This window comes from Hemiscyllium ocellatum, chromosome 7, assembly GCF_020745735.1.
Source record: "Hemiscyllium ocellatum isolate sHemOce1 chromosome 7, sHemOce1.pat.X.cur, whole genome shotgun sequence".
Classification (NCBI taxonomy): domain Eukaryota; kingdom Metazoa; phylum Chordata; class Chondrichthyes; order Orectolobiformes; family Hemiscylliidae; genus Hemiscyllium; species Hemiscyllium ocellatum.
In genome coordinates, this window is record NC_083407.1 from 12,449,730 (window position 1) to 12,469,113 (window position 19,384).

The following is a 19,384-nucleotide window of genomic DNA, read 5'->3' on the forward strand; positions in this document are numbered from 1 at the left end:
GCTAAAGGACTGTCATGCTTCAAGAAGGCAGCTCACTACCACCTTCTCAAGGCATGTGCAATAAATGGTGGCCCATTCAGTGAAGCCTCGGCTCATTGAATGAAGAAAGAAAATGTTATTTCTTATTTTCCTTTTTAATGATCAGTGTTTGTGACTAGGCTTCTCTTTTGCTGTTTAAATGATTAAAATTGCCTGACATGACCATTAGGAGAGCCCGTTACTGCTGTGCTTCGTTGTTTCAGATCATTTCGCATACTTTAAACCTCTTAATTACCTTTTATAGTCAGGTGTTCTATGATTAAAATCTTTTCCTTTCTTTTCTTCTTTGTCTCCTGTTTGTCTGTTCCAGCATCCTCTTTGCAGATATCGAAGGATTCACCAGTTTAGCCTCGCAGTGCACAGCCCAGGAACTGGTCATGACACTCAACGAGCTCTTCGCCAGATTTGACAAGCTTGCATCGGTAAGTGAGTGCTGATTGCCTTGTCCTATCCAGCTATTGCCTCTTCCGTAGTTACTTCGGTGGCCGCAAGATTCATAGAACATAGGAATTAGGAGCAGGTGTAGGGAATTCTGGCCCTTGAACCTGCTCTGCTGTTCGATAAGATCATGGCTGATCTGATGGTGACCATGGCAACAATTTTCTGACTGTTGCCTCCACCCATTAACCCTGGCTACCCTGTCAAACAAAATCCATTTAACTCAACTTTGAACATCATCAATGACCCAGCCTCGGCTGCTTTTGAGTGAAACCATGTTGTGGAGGTGCCGGTTTTGGACTCGGGTGGACAAAGTTAAAAATCACACAACACCAAGTTATAGTCCGACAGGTTTATTTGAAAGTAGAAGCTTTCGGAGCGCTCTGACAGTTTGTACTTTCAAATAAACCTGCTGGACTATAACCTGGTGTTGTGTGATTTTTAACTTTGAGGGAAGAGAATGCCAAAAACTTTGTGAGAGATTTTTCGTCTTCTCCTTTTCAAAAGGGAGACCTCGTATCTTTAAACTATAGCCCCTGTTTTGAGGCGTCCCCACGAGGAAACATCCTCTCAACACCTGCTCTGTTAACCCCCTAAGAATATAGTGTGTTCCAATAACTTATTTATTCTGGTAAACTCCAATGAGTGGAGGCTTATCCTTTTCTCATGAAACAAATCCCTTAATTCCAGAAATAGCCCAACTTTCTCTGTTTGCTTCCAATACAAGTGTATACCTCCCTAAGTGAGGGGACCACAACTAAGTGAACAAGAATACTAGGTCTTGCAGGCTTGAATTGGTTCCTTCTCCAGCGGTCTTCTGCTTCCTTATTTTGTTTCTCTCTCTCCTGTTACTTTCCCAGGAGAACCACTGTCTGCGAATTAAGATCCTGGGTGATTGCTATTACTGTGTGTCGGGACTACCAGAAGCTCGAGCAGATCATGCGCACTGTTGTGTCGAAATGGGGGTGGATATGATTGAGGCTATTTCGTAAGTATGACAACTGTTCACCTTAACCATATACCACTTTGCTGCGTGGGAGGTGTTCATTCTTTCTCTGTGTCTTACTGAATAACTGCTGGTGTAGGAGGCAAACCAGGAGTTTAGGAGCTGCAGCAAGCAGATGAATGGTGATCTTCTGACAACAGCGCGATACTAACTAGTTGCCCACACACTTTATAACCCCAGATCTAAAGAATACATTTGTCTTCTTTCATGACTATGAGACAATAAGACCATAAGGCGTAGGAGCAGAAGTAGGCCATTCAGCTCATCAAGTCTTCTCTGCCATTCTGATGAACCTCATCTCCACCTTAGTGCCTTTTCCCCATTAGTGCCCTTGGTTTCCTTACTGATTAAAAATCTGCCCATCTTAGCCTTGAATATACTTAACAATGCAGCTTCACTAGCCCTCTGCATTGAAGAATTTCACACATTCATGACCCTCTAACAGCAGAAGTTCTTCCTATTGAAAAAAAGCTCTTCCTCTTCCCCATCTTAAATGTGTGACCGCAATTGTGAAATTATGATCTCTAGTTCTAGACTCTCACACAAGGGGAAAGAACCTTTCCATATCTGCCCTAAGAATGTTCTATGTTTCAATAAAGTTGCCTCTTACTCTTTTATGTTCTGACAGGTACGGGCCCTTTCCACTTAGCCTCTCCTCATAAGACAGTGTGAGTTTTTTTTATTCAATCATGGTACTTGGGGCATGGTGGCTGGGCCAGTATTTATTGCCTGTCCCCTCATCGCCCTTGAGAAGGTAGTGGTGAGCTGCCTTCTTGAAATGCTGCAGGTCATGCTGTGGTAGAGAGACTCACAATGCCACTGGTAATTCCAAGATTTTGACCCAGCAGCAGTGAAGGAACAGCAATACATTTCCGGTGGCTTGACGGGGAACTTGCAAGTAGTGGGGTTCCAAGTACCTATTGCTCTTGTCCTTTGAGGTGGAAGTGGTCATGGTTTGGAATGTACGTCTAATGAGCCTTGGTAAAGTTGTGCAAAGATCTTGTAGATAATACATACTGCTGCTACTGAGCTTCAATGTTGGAGGCACGGGATGCTTGTGGATGTGGTGCCAATCTACTGGGCTGCTTTGCTCTGGATGGTGTCAAGATTATTGAGTGTTGTTCCAGCTACGCCCATCCAGGCAAGTGGGGAATATTCCGTCACAGTCCTGACTTGTCCATTGTACATGCTGGCTTGGCTCTGGGGAGTCAGGAGGTGAGTTACTGACTGCAGTGTGCTTAGCCTTTGACCTTCTCATGTAGCCACTGGCAATGGTGCAGAACATTGTGCAATCATAGCTGAACATTCCCAATTCTGCCCTTAGAATGGGGGAAAAAATCATGTAGTCATAGAGACATACAGCACAGAAACAGACCCTTTCATCCAACTCGTCCATGCTGACCAGATATCCTAAATTAATTGAGTCCCATTTGCCAGCACTTGGCCCATAGCCCTCTCAACCCTTCCTAGTCATGTACCCATCCAGATGCCTTTTAGAGTTCATAGAATCCCTACAGTGTGGAAACAGGTCATTTGACTCAATAAGTCCACACCGACCCTCCGAAGAGTATCCCATCTAAACCCATTCCCTTACACTATTACTCTACATTTACCCCTGTCTAATGCGCCTAACCTACAGATCCATGAACACTATGGGTAATTTAACATGGCCAATTCACCTAACCTGCATATCTTTGGACTGTGGGAGGAAACCGAAGTACCCGGAGGAAACCCACGCAGACACGGGGAGAATGTAATTGTACCAGCCTCCACCTCTTCCTCTGGCAGCTCATTGCATATACTCACCCCCTCTGCATGAAACAATTACACCTTAGGTCCCTTTTAAATCTTTCCCCTCTCACCTTAAACCTATGCCTTCTAATTTTGAACTTCCCTATTTTGAGGAAAAGACCTTGTCTATTTACACTATCCATGCCCCTCATGATTTTATAAACCTTTCAGCCTCCGACGCTCCAGGGAAAACAGCCCCAGCCTGTTCAGCCTCTCCCTGTAGCTCAGATCCTCCAACCCTGGCAACATCCTTGTAAATCTTTTCTGAACCCTTTCAAGTTTCACAACATCTTTCCGATAGGAAGGAGAATTGCACACAATATTCCAGCAGTGGCCTAACCAATGTCCTGTACAGCCACAACATGACCTCCCAACCCCTATACTCAATGCTCTGACCAATAAAGGCAAGCATACCAAACACCTCCTTCACTATGCTATCTACCTGCAACTCCACTTTCATGGAACAATGAACCTGCACTCTGAGGTATCTCTGTTCAACAACACTCCCCAGGACCTTACCATTAAATGTATAAGTCCTGCCCTGATTTGTCCTTCCAAAATGCATCACCTCACATTTATCTGAATTAAATTTCATCTGCCAAATCCTCAGCCCATTGGTCCATCTGATCAAGATCCCATTGTACTCTGAGGAAATCTTTTACATTGTCCACTACACCTCCAATTTTGGAAATGATTGATGAAGCAGCTGAAGATGGTTGGGCCTAGGGCACTATCCTAAGGAACTCCTGCAGAGCTGTCCTGGAGCTGAGATCACTGACCTCCAACAACCATGACCATCTTCTTAAGTGCCAGGTGTTATGTACCAGATCAGACCCCTCAAAATATTTAAGAAGGTAGCCTAGACCCTAACCTTTTCTTATTTTAAAGGTAGATGCAAAGTGGGTGTTCCATTTTTGATGCAACTGGTCAAACCACTCTGTTAAGCAAAGCAATTTAGTTAAGCATTATAGTCAAAATACAAACAAACAAAAGAGGAATTCAGAAAAAGCTTAGCTTTTAGAGTCATAGAGATATACAGCATGGAAACAGACCCTTCACTCCAACTTGTCCAAGCCGATCAGATATCCTAACCTAATCTAGTCCCATTTGCCAGCACTTGGCCCATATCCCTGCAAACCCTTCCTATTCATATACCCATCCAAATGCCTCTTAAATGTTGCAATTGTACCAGCCTCCACTACTTCCCCTGGCAGCTCATTCCATATACACACAGCACTCTGTGTGAAACAGTTACCCCTTAGATCCCTTTTATATCTTTCCCCTCTCACCCTAAACCTATGCCCTCTAGTTCTGGACTCCCCAACCCCAGGGAAAAGACCTTGTCTATTTATCCTATCCATGCCCTTCATGATTTTATAAACCTCTATAAGGTTACCCCTCAGCCTCTGATGGTCCAGGAAAAACAGCCCCAGCCTGCTCAGCGGAATAAAAGATACAGTACCTATCTTTAATTAACTGTTCCATATAGCAGCATCCCATTATCATGCCACTTGGCAAAAAGATAAATTCAGACACAGATTCTTACACGCCGTTCAATATCAAGCGAGATTTCAGAGGAAGTCACAGTTAGGGATCATTTCCTACAGCTCCAACTCTTCTGGGATGCAAATAGCTTCGACTGCTACAGCTAAAAAAAACCTAAAAAGCCTGATCTGGGGGAACTGGCCACTTCCCTTCTGTTGTTACATCTGTTTTAAAAAAACCCTAAAGGTCTCTTAAATTGTTGACTTAGGCTGGTTCCAGTAGACACTTTGGCATATCCGCCTTTACAACCTCTCTTCAAAAAAATCCAGGACAAAATAACCTTTTTTAAAGTGACAGCATTGTCACACAGGCATGACACCAAGCAGCAGAGAGATTGTCCCGATTCCCATTGATTCCATGTTTGCTCAGGTTGCTCAATGCCACACTTGGTCGAATACGGCCTTGATGTCAAGGGATGGCACTCACACCTCACCTTTGAACTTCAGCACTTTTGACCATGTTTGACCAAGGCTGTAATGAGTCAGGAGCTGAGGGGCCCTGGCAGAAACCAAACCGGGAGTACACACTGAGCACGTCATTGCTGAGCAGGTGCTGCTTGACAGCACTGTTGGTTGCACCTTCTGTCACTTTACTGATGATCAAGAGTAGACTTAATGGGGTGGTCACTGGACTGGGCTGAATTTATCCTGCTTTTCGTACAGAGGATACAATTGCCATGAAGTTGCCAATGTTGTAAGTGTACTGGACCAGCTTGGCTAGAGAGCAGCAAGTTATTAGATTAGATTACTTACAGTGTGGAAACAGGCCCTTCGGCCCAACATGTCCACACCGATCCGCTGAAGCGCAATCCACCCATACCCCTACATTACCCCTTCCCTAACACTACGGGCAATTTGGCATGGCCAATTCACCTGACTCGCACATCTTTGGACTGTGGGAGGAAACCGGAGCACCCAGAGGAAACCCACGCAGACACGGGGAGAATGTGCAAACTCCACACAGTCAGTCGCCTGAGTCGGGAATTGAACCCGGGTCTCAGGCGCTGTGAGGCAGCAGTGCTAACCACTGTGCCACCGTGCCGCCCACGGTGTGAAGCACGGTATGAAGCACCAGTCTTCAGTACTATGGCCAGAATGTTGTCAGAGTCCATAACCTTTTCTGTATCCAGCCCTTCCAACTGTTTCTTCATATCATATGGACTAAATCAAATTGGTTGAAGACTGGTATCTTTGATGCTGGGGGCCGCTGGAGGAGGCTAAGATGGTTCATTCACTTGACATATCTGGCTGAAGATCAAGGCAAATGCTTCAGCCTCATCTTTTGCACTGATGCCTGGGGCTCTTCCATCACTGACGTGGTCAGTCACTCCATTCCCTCCTTTGTCATCATCCACTTCAGGTAACTGCTAACTCACCACATAACAAGAAGACTTTTAATGAAGAAGTGCCTTTCATAACATCCAAAGATGCTTCAGTACTTTGGGGAGGAGGTTATGTTCCTGGATTTTATATGTCAATTGACAAATTGTTGAAAACCCCAGGCTAATGCTTTAGCAACATGGGTGTAAATCTCACCATGAGAAATGGTGAAATTTGAGCTCAATAAAAATCTGAAATTGAAAAGCTGGCCCAACAATGACCATATAACAACGGTCTTGTTATAAAAAGCCATCTGATTGACTAACAACCTTTGAGGAAGGTAATCTGCTGTCCGTACCTGGTGAAGCCTACATGTGACACCAGACCCCCAGCAATGTGACTGACACCTAAATGCCCCTGAATTGGCCCTAGCAAGCCACTGAAATCAAGGGCCAGTTCGACATGGGATACAAATGGTGGCTGAGCCCACACCCCATGAACAATTCTAAAAGTTACTTATAACATGTTGGAGAAGTAGCAGCCAGTTTGTCCAAGCAAGCACCCAGATACATCAATGAAAAGTTATAATATAATACAAAGGACTGTGGATGCTGGAAGTCTGAGACAAAAACAGAAATTGCTGGAAAAACTCAGCAGGTCTGGCAGCATCTGTGGAGAGAAAGCAGAATTCATGAATCAGATTCAGTGACCCTTCTTCAGAACAGCAAGTTGGGTTAAAATCGTAGGATCTCTATAGTGTGGAAGCAGGCTATTCGGCCCACCAAGTCCACACCAACCTTCTGAAGAGCATCCCACCCAACCCAATCCCCCTACCCTGTAACTTTGCATTTCGTATGTCTAACCCACCCAGCCTGCACATCCCTGGACACTATGCGCAATTTAGCAAGGCTAATTCACTTAAGATTCTCCAGCAATTCCTCTTTTTGAATTAAATTGAGGCAAAGATTGAAGGATCACTGGCGAAAAATTTCCATGTGCTTTTTCAAAATCATCTGAGATGACAGATAGGGTTTTTGGAACAGAACTGAACTGAAAGCCAGTGTTTCCATCAGGTATTCCCTCAGTACTACATTGGGAGTGTTAGCCTATGTACTTCAAGATTCAAGAAGACAGCCCATGACCATCTTCTCAAATTGTCCTTCTTAAGGGTACCTAGGCATGGGCAATAAATGCGGACACAGCCAGCAACACCCACGTTCCACAAATTTAAAAAAACTTAAATAGAATTTGAATACATGACCTACTGTCTTAGAGGCAGCATGCTACAGAGCAACACCAGATCCCCAGCAATGTGATTGACACTTAACTGACCCCTCAATTGGCCCTAGTAAGCCACTAAAATCAAGGGCCAGTTCAACATGGGAAACAAATGGTGGCTGAGCCCTCATTCTATGAACAATTTAAAAAGGTACTTAAAACGTGTCGGGAGAAGTGGCAGCCAGTCACGATAACCACTGACATAGTCTCAAATGGTGGACATGCACCGTACACTTTGGTAAGTCTTAACGGAAACTGCTGGCTGTGGGCCTCATGACAAAGTTAATTCAGTTTTCACTACATCAGGCTTCTGACAGTACTTTGGGAATCAGACTCCACAGGTCTGCCTGTTCTCATCATAAACTACAAGGACTGTCTAACTCTTTAAGAACGAAAGTCACGATTGCATTAAATAACACCTTTCAAAACTACACAGACATGCCAAAGACACTCTGAGCCAATGAAGTATTTTTGAAATTGAGATTCACTTGTAATTTAGGAAGTACAATGTTCAATTTGTACATAGAAATCTCCGATAAACAGCAGTGCAATATCAACCAGGTTTTGGGATGTTGGTGGGGCGATCGGGGGAGACTTCTCTACCTGTTTGACATATGCTTACCTGAGAGGGCACCTGGCAACTTAGTTTATCATATTATTCAAGTAACAGCATCTCAAACAGTGCAGCAGTCTTTCACTGCTGTACTAGATTGTCATCTTCCATAGAAACGTACAGCACTGAACAGGCTCTTCGGCCCATGATGATACTGGCTTGGTCTGGATTTGTACCCACAACCATTCTGACCCAAAGGCAAGAGCATTGAAAGTACTGAGCCATGTCAACTATTTTGCCAATCGCTACTTTCAGGTCTTTTGGGATCCTTGCATTTTCATCTTGACAGCACATGTCATCTGCCTGAGAAGGCAGCCTTCCAGAAACATTAAAATTAGCCTTCAGCGAGGTTGCAATGGCCCTGAGAGAAGGGACCAGACAGGAGGAAATGTTTCAGAAATACAGACCCATTGTGGTCTGACTTCTCTGGCTTCACACTGAGGAGATGTATTAAAAGCTGTGAAATAGAGATTTAACAAGAGCGCTGACACAGTCCTTGCTGTCCTGTCTTTTCAGATTAAGGTATCATCCAAATTAATTAGCAAATTGTCTGTAATTGTAAAATGTCTTATTTAAAAACCGGATTCCATTGTAGACACTAGCTAATCCCAAGGACGTTCCTTTGATAACGAGACACAGAAATGTTATCCAGTCTTGGTATCACAAACTGCCCTATTTTTACTCATGAGTAAATTGAAATTTTATCATTATTATGGGGCAAAATCAGTGGAAATAAAATAAGAATCATATCTTTGCAAGAACATAAGCTCATGCATTCAAAACAGGAACAGGACTAGGCCCCTTCAGCACATTCTGACATTTAGTAAAATCATGATTAGTCTACATTCCCACATAATTCTGATATGTTTTCAGTCCCAAACTAAATGGAAATGCAACTACCTATGCCTCAAAAACATTCAAAACCTCTGCTTTAACTACTTACTGTGAAAAAAGGTTCTTCTCATCTCTGTCTTAAATGGGCATCCCTTATTAAAGATATAGGAACAGAATTTGAACATTCGGCCCATCGAGTCTGCTCCACCATTTGAACATGGCTGATATGTTTCTCAATCCCATTCTCTCGACTTTTCCCTCTAACCCTTGATGGTCTGACTAATCAAGAAGATATCTTTCTCTCGCTTAAATATTCAATGAGTTGGACTTCAAAGCCTTCTGCAGCAATGAATTCCACAGACTCAACTTTCACTGAAGAAATTCCTTCTCAACTCAGTTCGAAAGTGTTGTCCCTTCACTCTGAAGCTGTGCCCTTGGGTCCTAGTCTCTCCTGCTAGTGGAGACCTTTTCTCCACGCCCACTCTATTCAGGCCTGTCAGTCATATGTAAGTTTCAATGAGAAACCCCCCTCTGCCAATCTGCATCAAGTACAGACCCAGAGTCCTCAATCACTCCTCATATGACAGGCCCTTCATTCCTGGGGCAATTTCAGTAAATTTCCTCTAGACCCCTTCCAACACCAGAGCATGCTTCCTTAGATATTGGGCCCAAAGTTGCTCATAATATTCCAAATGCATGCTGACTAGAGCTGTATACAGCCTTAGCAGTACACTTCTGCTCTTGTATTCTAGTCCTGTCGAGAACAATGCTAATATTGCATTTGCTTCCCTGACTGCCATCTGAACCTGCATGTTAACTTTGAGAGAATCATGAGTGAGGACTCCAAATTCAGTTTTTGCTTCAGATTTCTGAAGCCTTTCCCCATTTAGAAAATAGTCTATGTCTCTATTCTTCCTACCAAAGTGCATGACTTCACATTTTCCCATATTGTATTCCATCTGGACACTTCTTTGCCCACTCTCGAAGCATGTCTCAGTCCTTCTGCAGCCTGTGCTTTTCCTGAACATTTTCTGCTCCTTCACCTTTCTTTGTGCCATCTGCAAACTTAGCAACAATGCCCTCAGTTCCTTCATCCAGATCGTTAATGTGAATAAATGTGGCCTACCAGGGAGAAGGCAATTCTGGATCTGATGTTGTGCAACGAACCTGATTTGATTAGATTAGATTAGATTAGATTACTTACAGTGTGGAAACAGGCCCTTCGGCCCAACAAGTCCACACCGACCCGCCGAAGCGCAACCCACCCATTCCCCTACATTTACCCCTTTACCTAACACTACGGACAATTTAGCATGGCCAATTCACCTGACCTGCACATCTTTGTGACTGTGGGAGGAAACCGGAGAACCCGGAGGAAACCCGCACAGACACGGGGAGAATGTACAAACTCCACACAGTCAGTTGCCTAAGTCGGGTTTTGAACCCGGGTCTCTGGCACTGTGAGGCAGCAGTGCTAACCACTGTGCCACCGTGCCGCCCACAATGCCACCGTGCCGCCCACTAATCAGAGACCTCGAAGTAAAGGTGCCATTAGGAGATAGTGACCAAAATATGATAAGTTTTAATCTGCAATTTGAGAGGGAGAAGGGAGAATCAGAAGTGTCAGTGTTGCAGTTGAACAAAAGGAATTATGGAGCTATGAGGGAGGAGCTGGCCAAAATTCAATGGTTCAATACCCGAGCAGGGATGGCAGTGGAACAACAATGGCAGATATTTTTGGAAATAATGCAGAAGGTGCAGGATCAGTTCATTCCAAAGAGGAAGAAAGATCCTAAGGGGAGGCAGGGGTGGCCGTGGCTGACGAGGGAAGTTAAGGACTGTATAAAGATAATAGAGAAGAAATATAACAAAGCAAAGATGAGCGGGAAGCCGGAGGACTGGGAAACTTTTAAAGAGCAACAGAGGATAACTAAAAAGGCAATACGCAGAGAAAAAAATTAGGTACGAAGGCAAACTGGCCAGAAGTATAAAGGAGGATCGTAAAAGCTTTTTTAAGTACGTGAAAAGAAAAAAGTGGTTAAGACTAAAATTGGGCCCTTGAAGACAGAAACGGGTGAATTTATTATGGGGAACAAGGAAATGGCAGAAGAGTTGAATAGGTACTTTGAATCTGTCTTCACTGGAGAAGACACAAACAATCTCCCAGATGTAATAGTGGCTGAAGGACCGAGGGTAATGGATGAACTGAAGGGAATTTATATTAGGCAGGAAATGGTGTTGGATAGACTGTTAGGTCTGAAGGCCAATAAGCTCCCAGGACCTGATGATCTGCATCCCAGGGTACTGAAGGAGGTGGCTTTAGAAATCGTGGACGCATTGGTAATCATTTTCCAATGTTCTACAGATTCAGGATTACTTCCTGCATATTAGAGGGTGGCTAACGGTGTCCCACTTTTCAATAAAGGAGGGAGAAAGAAAACAGGGAATTGTGGTGCAGTTAGTCTGACATTAATGGTGGGAAAGATGCTGGAGTCAATTATAAAAGATGAAATTACGACTCATTTGGATAGCAGTAACTGGATAGGTCAGAGTCAGCATGGATTTACGAAGGGGAAATCATGCTTTACTGATCTTCTGGAATATTTTGAGGATGTAACTATAAGATAGACAAGGGAGAGCCAGTGGATGTAGTGTACCTGGACTTTCAGAAAGCCTTTGATAAAGTCCCACATAGGAGATTAGTGATCAAAAATGGGCACATGGTATTGGGAGCAAAGTACTGACTTGGACTGAAAATTGGCAGGCTGACAGGAAGCAAAGAGTAACGGATCCCTTTCAGAATGGCAGGCAGTGACCAGTGGGGTACCACAAGATTCGGTGCTGGGACCGTAACTGTTTACAATTTACATTAATAATATCGATGAAGGTATAAAAGTAGTATTAGCAAATTTGCTGATGACACAAAGCTGAGTAGCAGAGTGAAATGTGAGGAAGATGTTATGAGAATACAGGGTGACCTGGACAGGTTAGGTGAGTGGACTGATGCATGCCAGATGCAGTTTAATGTGGATAAATGTGTGGTTATCCACTTTGGTGGCAAGAACAGGAAGGTAGATTACTACCTAAATGGAGTCAAGCTAGGTAAAGGGGAGATCTAGGTGTTCTTGTATACCAGTCAATGAAGGATGCTGGTACAGCAGGTAGTGAAGAAAGTAAATGGCATGCTGGCCTTCATAACAAGAGGAATTGAGTATAGGAGCAAAAAGGTCCTTCTGCAGCTGTACAGGGCCCTGGTGAGACCGCACCTGAAGTATTGTGTGCAGTTTTGGTCTTCAAATTTGAGGAAGGACATTCTGGTTATTGAGGGAGTGCAGTGTGGGTTCACAAGGTCAGTTGCCAGAATGGCAGGACTATCATATGTTGAAAGATTGGAGCAACTGGGCTTGTATACACTTGAATTTTGAAGTATGAGAGGGGATCTGATTGAGATGTATAAGATTATTAAAGGATTGAACACTCTGGAGGCAGGAATGTTTCTGCTGATGGGTGAGTCCAGAACCAGAGGACACAGTTTAAAAATAAGAGGTAGCCATTTAGAACAGAGTTGAGGAGAAACTTCTTCACCCAGAGAGTGGTGGATCTATGGAATGCTCTGCCCCAGAAGGCAGTGGAGGCCAAGTCTCTAGATACTTTCAAGAAAGCAATGGATAGAGCTCTTAAAGATAGTGGATTCAAGGGTTATGGGGATAAGGCAGGAACAGGATACTGATTAAGGATAATCAGCCATGATCATAATGAATGGTGGTGTGGGCTCGAAGGGCCGAATGGCCTACTCCTGAACCAACGTCTATTGTCTATTGATCCCGACACAGACCCCTGCAGAACTCCGCTCGTCACCAGCTGCCATGCTGAAAAAGACCCCTTCATCCTCACTCTCTGTCTTCTGCCAGTCAGCTAATCCTCTATCAGTGCCAGTACCTTGCTCTTAACGTCATGGGCTCTTATCTTATTTAGTAGCTTCCTCATGGCACCTTGTCAAAGGCCTTCTGGGAAATCCAAATTGATCACGTTCACTGGTTCTCCGTTGTCTAATGTGCTTGTTACCTCCTCAAAGAAATCTAACAGATTGGCCAGGCATGACCTCCCCTTAATCAGCTGCACCAACTTAGCCCTATTTTATCATGCACTTCCAAGTACTCTGCAATCTCACCTTTAACAATCTACTCTAACACCTTGTCAATGACCGAGGTCAGACTAACTGGCCTGTAATTTTCCATCTTCTGCCTCCCTCCCTTCTTAAACAGGGGTGTTACATTAGCCACTTTCCAGTCTTCTGGGCACCGCTAACTCCAGTGATTCCTAAAAAATCACCACTCATGCCTCTACAATTTTCTCAGTTATCTCCTTCAGAACTCTTGGGTGTAGTCCATCTGGTTCAGGTGATTTGAACTTTCAGTTTCCCCAGCGCCTCCCCCTTTGTGATGGCCACTATACTAACCTCACCCCTGACTCTTGTCATTCTAGTAGACATCTTAGTCTCTTGGTCATCAAGAACTCCTTCAAATTAATTTGCTACCAAATACTCACCAGAAGCATAATAAATAGCACCAGAGGTAACTAGCATTGACTGCATAAATTTTCCCTGATGGTTTAACTAACCAAGGTATCATCAGCTGTGGTAATGAAATTGGAAGGACAGGCAAGTCCCAGTTTAAGACCTGAGATAGGTTTAGGGTTAGGGTTAAAGTAGAATTTGCTGACTTGAGCCAGCCTGCCACTAGGGTGTGCTGTAGGTTTGCTACTTTGTGGTAGCAAAGAAGCAGTTGAGAGAGGGAATTGTGGATCGGGAGTGGCGGGATGGGAACAGGAGGCTGGAGGTATAGTCATAATCAAGAAGGGAGGAGGTGAGAAGGGATGGGGGTACTGGAGAGATGGAGACAGAATACAGTGGTGGTGGGGAGGGGGCGTGGTGAAGAAAGAGGATGGATGGATACAGAGCGAATTATCAGCTGGTGTTCCTGATAGCTTCCATTGGAGAGAGGCTGGTCAAGTAAGGACAGGATGGGAGCCTTCACAGTCATCCCTATCGACTCAATTCTACAAGAGTGGTCATTCGGATGAGCTGTCAATAGTTGACTACAGACTATCATAATTTGATGCCTTCAAAAGAGGAAAAAGGTCAAATGGACTGCAGTTAAGGAGCTGATCTGTGACAACTTGGCATAGTTGCCAAATCTTCATACATGTAAGGTATTTGATATATGTAGGTTTTCAATATGGCATATCAGACCAAGAAAAAAATGAGACAAATAGATGTCTGGAAGAACACAGTGAGCCAGGCAGCACCAGGAGGTGGAGAAGTTGACATTTTGGGTCAAGACCCTTCTTCAGGACTCAATCTCTCCATTCTCAAAGTCAATCTTTAACTTCTCCATTCCTCGTTTGTAACATATCCTTCTAAATTCATGAGAATTGGGGGTTAATAAATTCGAACAAAGACTCGTGGTGCAGAGGTAGTGTCCCTAACTCAGACCAGGAAGCCCAGGTTCAAATCACAATGGCTGCAGAAGTGTGTAATAACATCTCTGAACAGAATGATCAGAAAAATATCCTAAAATCTGTCTGGATTAAGGTTTGCCCAGAGACTGCTCAGGCTGGATGTAATTAGTCGGATTGCATAATTAATTAGAATGAGGCCAAGAAGCTCAGTCAGCAGAACAATGTGAGGAGCCAGTTTATATTGGCTGACCAAGGTTTTTTCTGTCTAAACAATTACCAGGACCAATGAGGCTCGCTTAGGCCTGGATTTGGTCACTAGCAATAATGAGGCCTGGCTTTCGTAATAAGCCAAGATAATGCTAAAGATAAGTTCCAGCACTGAGTGATGATGCCTGGCTTTGGTAACCATTAGCGTGCGGGAACTCAGTACAAAGACAAGAGAATCCAGAAATGTAGTTACTTAAGGCAGATAAGATTTAGGGGAACTTTAGCAGTGGTGTTCAACATGAAAAGGATTTTAAGTAAATGAGAAGTAAATCTTCAATAGTAACTTTCAAATGAATTAGATAAATATTTGACATAAATACAGCGCATATGGAATGACCTGGGGATGTGGGACTAGTTAAGTATTTCTTTGAAAGGACTGCATAGACACAGCAGACTGAACAGCCTTCTCCATTGCTGAATAATCCTATAAGGAAAAATACCTAAATTTGTGACATTGGTAGATAAAAAGTACTTATTATTGAAGTTTAATTATAAAAGGAAAGCTTGTATTCATGTGACATCTTTCCTGACTTCAGAATATCCCAAAGTGCATTGCAACCGATGAAATATCTTTGAGTTGTGGTTACTGTTATGAAGTAGGAAACTTAGCCAGGCTGATTCCTGAGATGCCAAGACTGACATATGAAGAGAGACTGGATCAGTTAATACTAGATTCACTAGTGTTTAGAATAATGAGGGGGGGGGGGGGGGGAGTTTTCAGAAACCCACAAAATTCCAACATGATTTGACAGGGTAAATACAGGAAAGATGTTCCCAGTAACCAGGGAGTCCAGAACCATCGGTTGCAGTTTAAGGTTCCAGGTTCAGCCATTCAGTACTGAGATGAGGAGATTTTCTTTTCAGCCAGAGAATGGCAAGCCTGTGGATTTCTCTACCACAGAAAGTGGTTAATGGCCAAAACATTGAAGAAAAGTTCTTAAGGCTAAAGGGAATAAGGGGAGTATACAGGAACAGGGTATTAAGTTGGAATGATCAGCGGTGGCCAAATTGAATGATGGATGGAACAAGCTCAAAGGGCTGAATAGCTAACCTTGCTACTGGTTTCTGTTCCTGTTGTCCAGACTAATTTTGCAGAGAAAGTTTCCATCACCAACTTTAGGATAAAGACCAGGCAATCTGCTTTTTTGGTTGAAAATATAGTGGGAGTAAGCCATTTGGACCCTCCAGTCTGCTCGACTTTTCGATGCAATCATGGATGATTAGCTACCTAAATCCACTTTCCCGACATAACCCCACATCCCCTTGATTGCCTTAGTGCGTGAGAATCTGTCAGTCTCTCTCTTGAATGACTGAGCATCCATTGTGCTCAGGGATCAGACTGGGATGTGTTCCAAAGACATTTGGGAGAATTTCCTGTTGTTCAGTCTGAGAGATCTGTGGGCAGCAGAGGGCAATAAATTTTGGGAGTGGTGGTATAATGTAGTAATTGAGAGGCACTGGAGATTTAGTGAAAGAGATGTGGTTGGTGAGGGTAGTAGAGATTGAGGGGTGTGAAGATTCTGGGGACGATATGTAGCTGAGGAGGAGGGTTGTGGAGGTCAAACAGTTTGGAGATTAGGGGACAAGATGTGGCTGGAGAGAAGTTGTGTGGAGATCCGGGGAAATAGAAATGGTGTGGAATGTTTTGGAGGTTGAGGATTGTGGAGATTTGAGGGAAGAAATGTGGCAGGTGGAGTTGGAGATCAAGGGATGTGAAGGGTTAGAGGAAGAGATATAGTTGGGGAGAGGGGATGGAGACTGAGGAGTGTGGAAATTTAAAGAACAGCTGTGGCATGGAAAGGGGGTTGTTGGAGATAGATGGGTTTGGAGATCTAGGGGACAAGATGTGACTGTGGGGGATTGAGAAGAGTGGCTATAAAAGGATATGGAGATTTGAGGAAAGATGTGGTGCTGAGGGGGTGGGCAGTGAAGTCTCCAATTCAGTTTAACATCACATCAGAAAGACAAGCCCCTCCATCGGTGCTGCATTTCTTCAGTGCTGTCACTGCCAATGCTAGCCTGGAGTGGGAATTGAACCCACAATCTCTTGATTTAAATGACACATTACATTTCTTGTCCATTGTTCTCTTGAATGAGTGTTTGATGTCTGCAGCTATCCAAAAAAGAACGATAGTCTATTAACAGCAATTTGATCATGATAAACTTGTCCTGCACTGTTACCTATCAATATTTCAAACAAATAAAAAAGAATTAAAACTGAGTGGAAATGACCCAGCAGGGCCGATGTTATCTTAATTCATGACGACATTAAAATTTCATTCTGGCATTTAACAGAGCAGCGCAGAATGCTTTCAGATGTGGGGGGTGACTTTTGTATGGATTTAATCTGTAACATCTGGAATGGACAAGTTGACTGCCGATTCCAAGCATGAACTCTTCAAAGTAATTCCGACTTCGGTCGCTTTTTATGGAACGACTTTTAAAAAAGGAAGGCTTGCATTTGTACAGGACTGTCCAAAGTCCCCCAAAGAACTTTAGAACCGATGAAGACCTTTTGAAGTGCTCTCACTGTTATAATATAGAAATCACGGCAGCCATTTGCAGAATTTTCCTACAAACTGCTGTGCAATAACAAATATTTCTGTTGCTTTGGTGACGTAGGATAGATATTGACCCAGAAACCTGACAGAACAACCTTGTTCCTTTCTAGATAATGTCATTGGATCCAACGTGTTCACTCGTATGGAAAACATAACATCTCATTTGAAAGAAAGCATTTCTATAGTACAGTGCTTTCTCAGTTATCATTCCAGGATGTTTTGCTCAAGCTTTTGGAATCGACACTCACAATCTCCTGTCCTGATACTGAGCCATAACTGACTTGACAAAGATTTATCTTTTTATTCCCATCCCTCAACGTCATTCCATTGTTTGTATGCTCCCATTTCCTGTTTCTTTTCCCTAAAATATATTACTTTTCACAGTTCACTGGAATAAATGTGTCTGCCATCTGTTTGCCAGTTCCACCAGCCTTCCACTCCCCTTTATCTGCTTTCTCCTTCATTTTGGCATACTCAGAGATTGTGCTTTCTACATCCAAACTCAAATTATCTATAGACGCATCTTCAACCCTGCACTTCCATCCATTCTCCAATCTCAGTGAACATCAGTTTATCCTGACTTATTGCTTTCTGCCCATTATCTAACTCTCTACAGTCTACTCCATGTCCTCTGAGACCTGAATTTCTCTAAGGATTCTGTTGTGGGGCTTTCTAGCAGCAGCCTTGTGAAAAGTTAATCTTTTTTAAAATATTTTTTCGTGGGAAGTGGGCTTTACTGGCAAGGCCAGCATTTGGTATATAGAACAGTGCAGCACAGAAACAGGCCCTTCGACCCATGATGTTGTGCCAATTTAGACTAATCCCTTCTTCCTGCCCTCAGTCGACATCCTCCATTCCTTGCATTTTGTGTGCTGACCTGAAAGTCCTTTAAATGCCACTTTGTTTCCCATCCGTAACTACTAGTGAACTGAGTGGCTTGCTAGGCCATGTCAGAGGGCATCCATATCGGCCTGGAGTCACATGTAGGTTTTCACAACAATTGATGATAGTTTCTTGCCATGTGTGGAAGCATTAACCTGGCTCCTTCTAGGCTGAGGAGCTGGTGCAGGGGAGAAAGGTTCACATTTTTGGATCATTGGAATCTCTTCTGGGGTAGAAGTGACCTGTACAAGAAGGACGGATTGCACCTATGTTGGTAGGTGAGTAATATACTGGCAGGGAGATTTGCTCGAGCTGCTCAGGAGGATTTAAACTAATAAGGTTGGGGGGTGCGGAGGGGAGGTGGGATGGGATTCAGGGAGATAGTAAGTAAAAAGATCAATCTGAGACTGGTACAGTTGGGAAAAGGAGCAAGTCAAACAGTCAGGACAGGCAGGAACAAAGCAGAGAACCAGGTAGGACTGATAAATTAAACTGCATTTACTTCAAAAGGCCTAACAGGGAAGCCAGATGAACTTAGGGCATGGCTAGGAACATGGGGCTGGGATATCATGACAATTACAGAGACATGGCTCAGGGATGGACAGGATTGGCAACTCAGTGTTCCAGATTATAGATGCTATATGAAGGATCGAAAGGGGGATGAGAAGAGGGGGAGTGCCTTTTTTGATTAGGGCTAACATTACGGCTGTACCGAGGAAGGATATTCCTGGGAATATGTCCAGGGAAGTTATTTGGGTGGAACTGAGAATTAAGAAAAGGATGATCACCTTATTTGTATTGTACTATAGATTCCTCCAGTAGTCAGTGGGAAATTGCAAAACAAATTTATAAGGAGATCTTAGTTATCTAAGAATAACAGGGTGGTTATGATAGGGGATTTTAACTTTCCAAACATAGACTGGAATGTTAAGGGCTCGAGTGGAGAAGAATTTGTTAAATGTGTACAAGAAAATTTTCTGATTCAATATGTAGATGTACATACTAGAAAAGGTGCAAAACCTGCCCTACTCTTGGGAAATAAGGCAGGGCAAGTGACTGAGTGGGGGAGCACTTTGGGTCCAGCAACCATAATTCTTTTAGTTTTAAAGCAGTGATGGAAAAGGATAGACTGAATCTAAAAGTTAAAGTTCTAAATCGGAGGAAGGTTAGCTCATTTGGCTGGATGGCTGATTTGTAATGCAGAGTGATACCAACAGTATGGGATCAATTCCTTCACCAACTGAGGTGATCTGGAAGGATTCTCTGTCTCAACCTTTACCCTCACCTGATGTGTAGTGACCCTCAGGTTAAAACAACACCAGTTGTCTCTCTCTAATGAGGGAGCAGCTCT

General features: G+C 43.5%; 1 protein-coding gene across 2 annotated transcripts in view; it reads left to right on the forward strand.

Moving 5' to 3' along the window:
- adcy5 (adenylate cyclase 5) overlaps positions 1 to 19,384 on the forward strand; it is a 424,581-nt gene that overhangs the window by 271,611 nt on the left and 133,586 nt on the right. For both annotated transcript variants that reach the window (XM_060828269.1, XM_060828270.1), the window contains exons 4-5: positions 350 to 461; positions 1,338 to 1,465. In XM_060828269.1, coding sequence (XP_060684252.1) covers positions 350 to 461; positions 1,338 to 1,465 — 240 coding nt within the window. The remainder of the gene's footprint in view (positions 1 to 349; positions 462 to 1,337; positions 1,466 to 19,384) is intronic.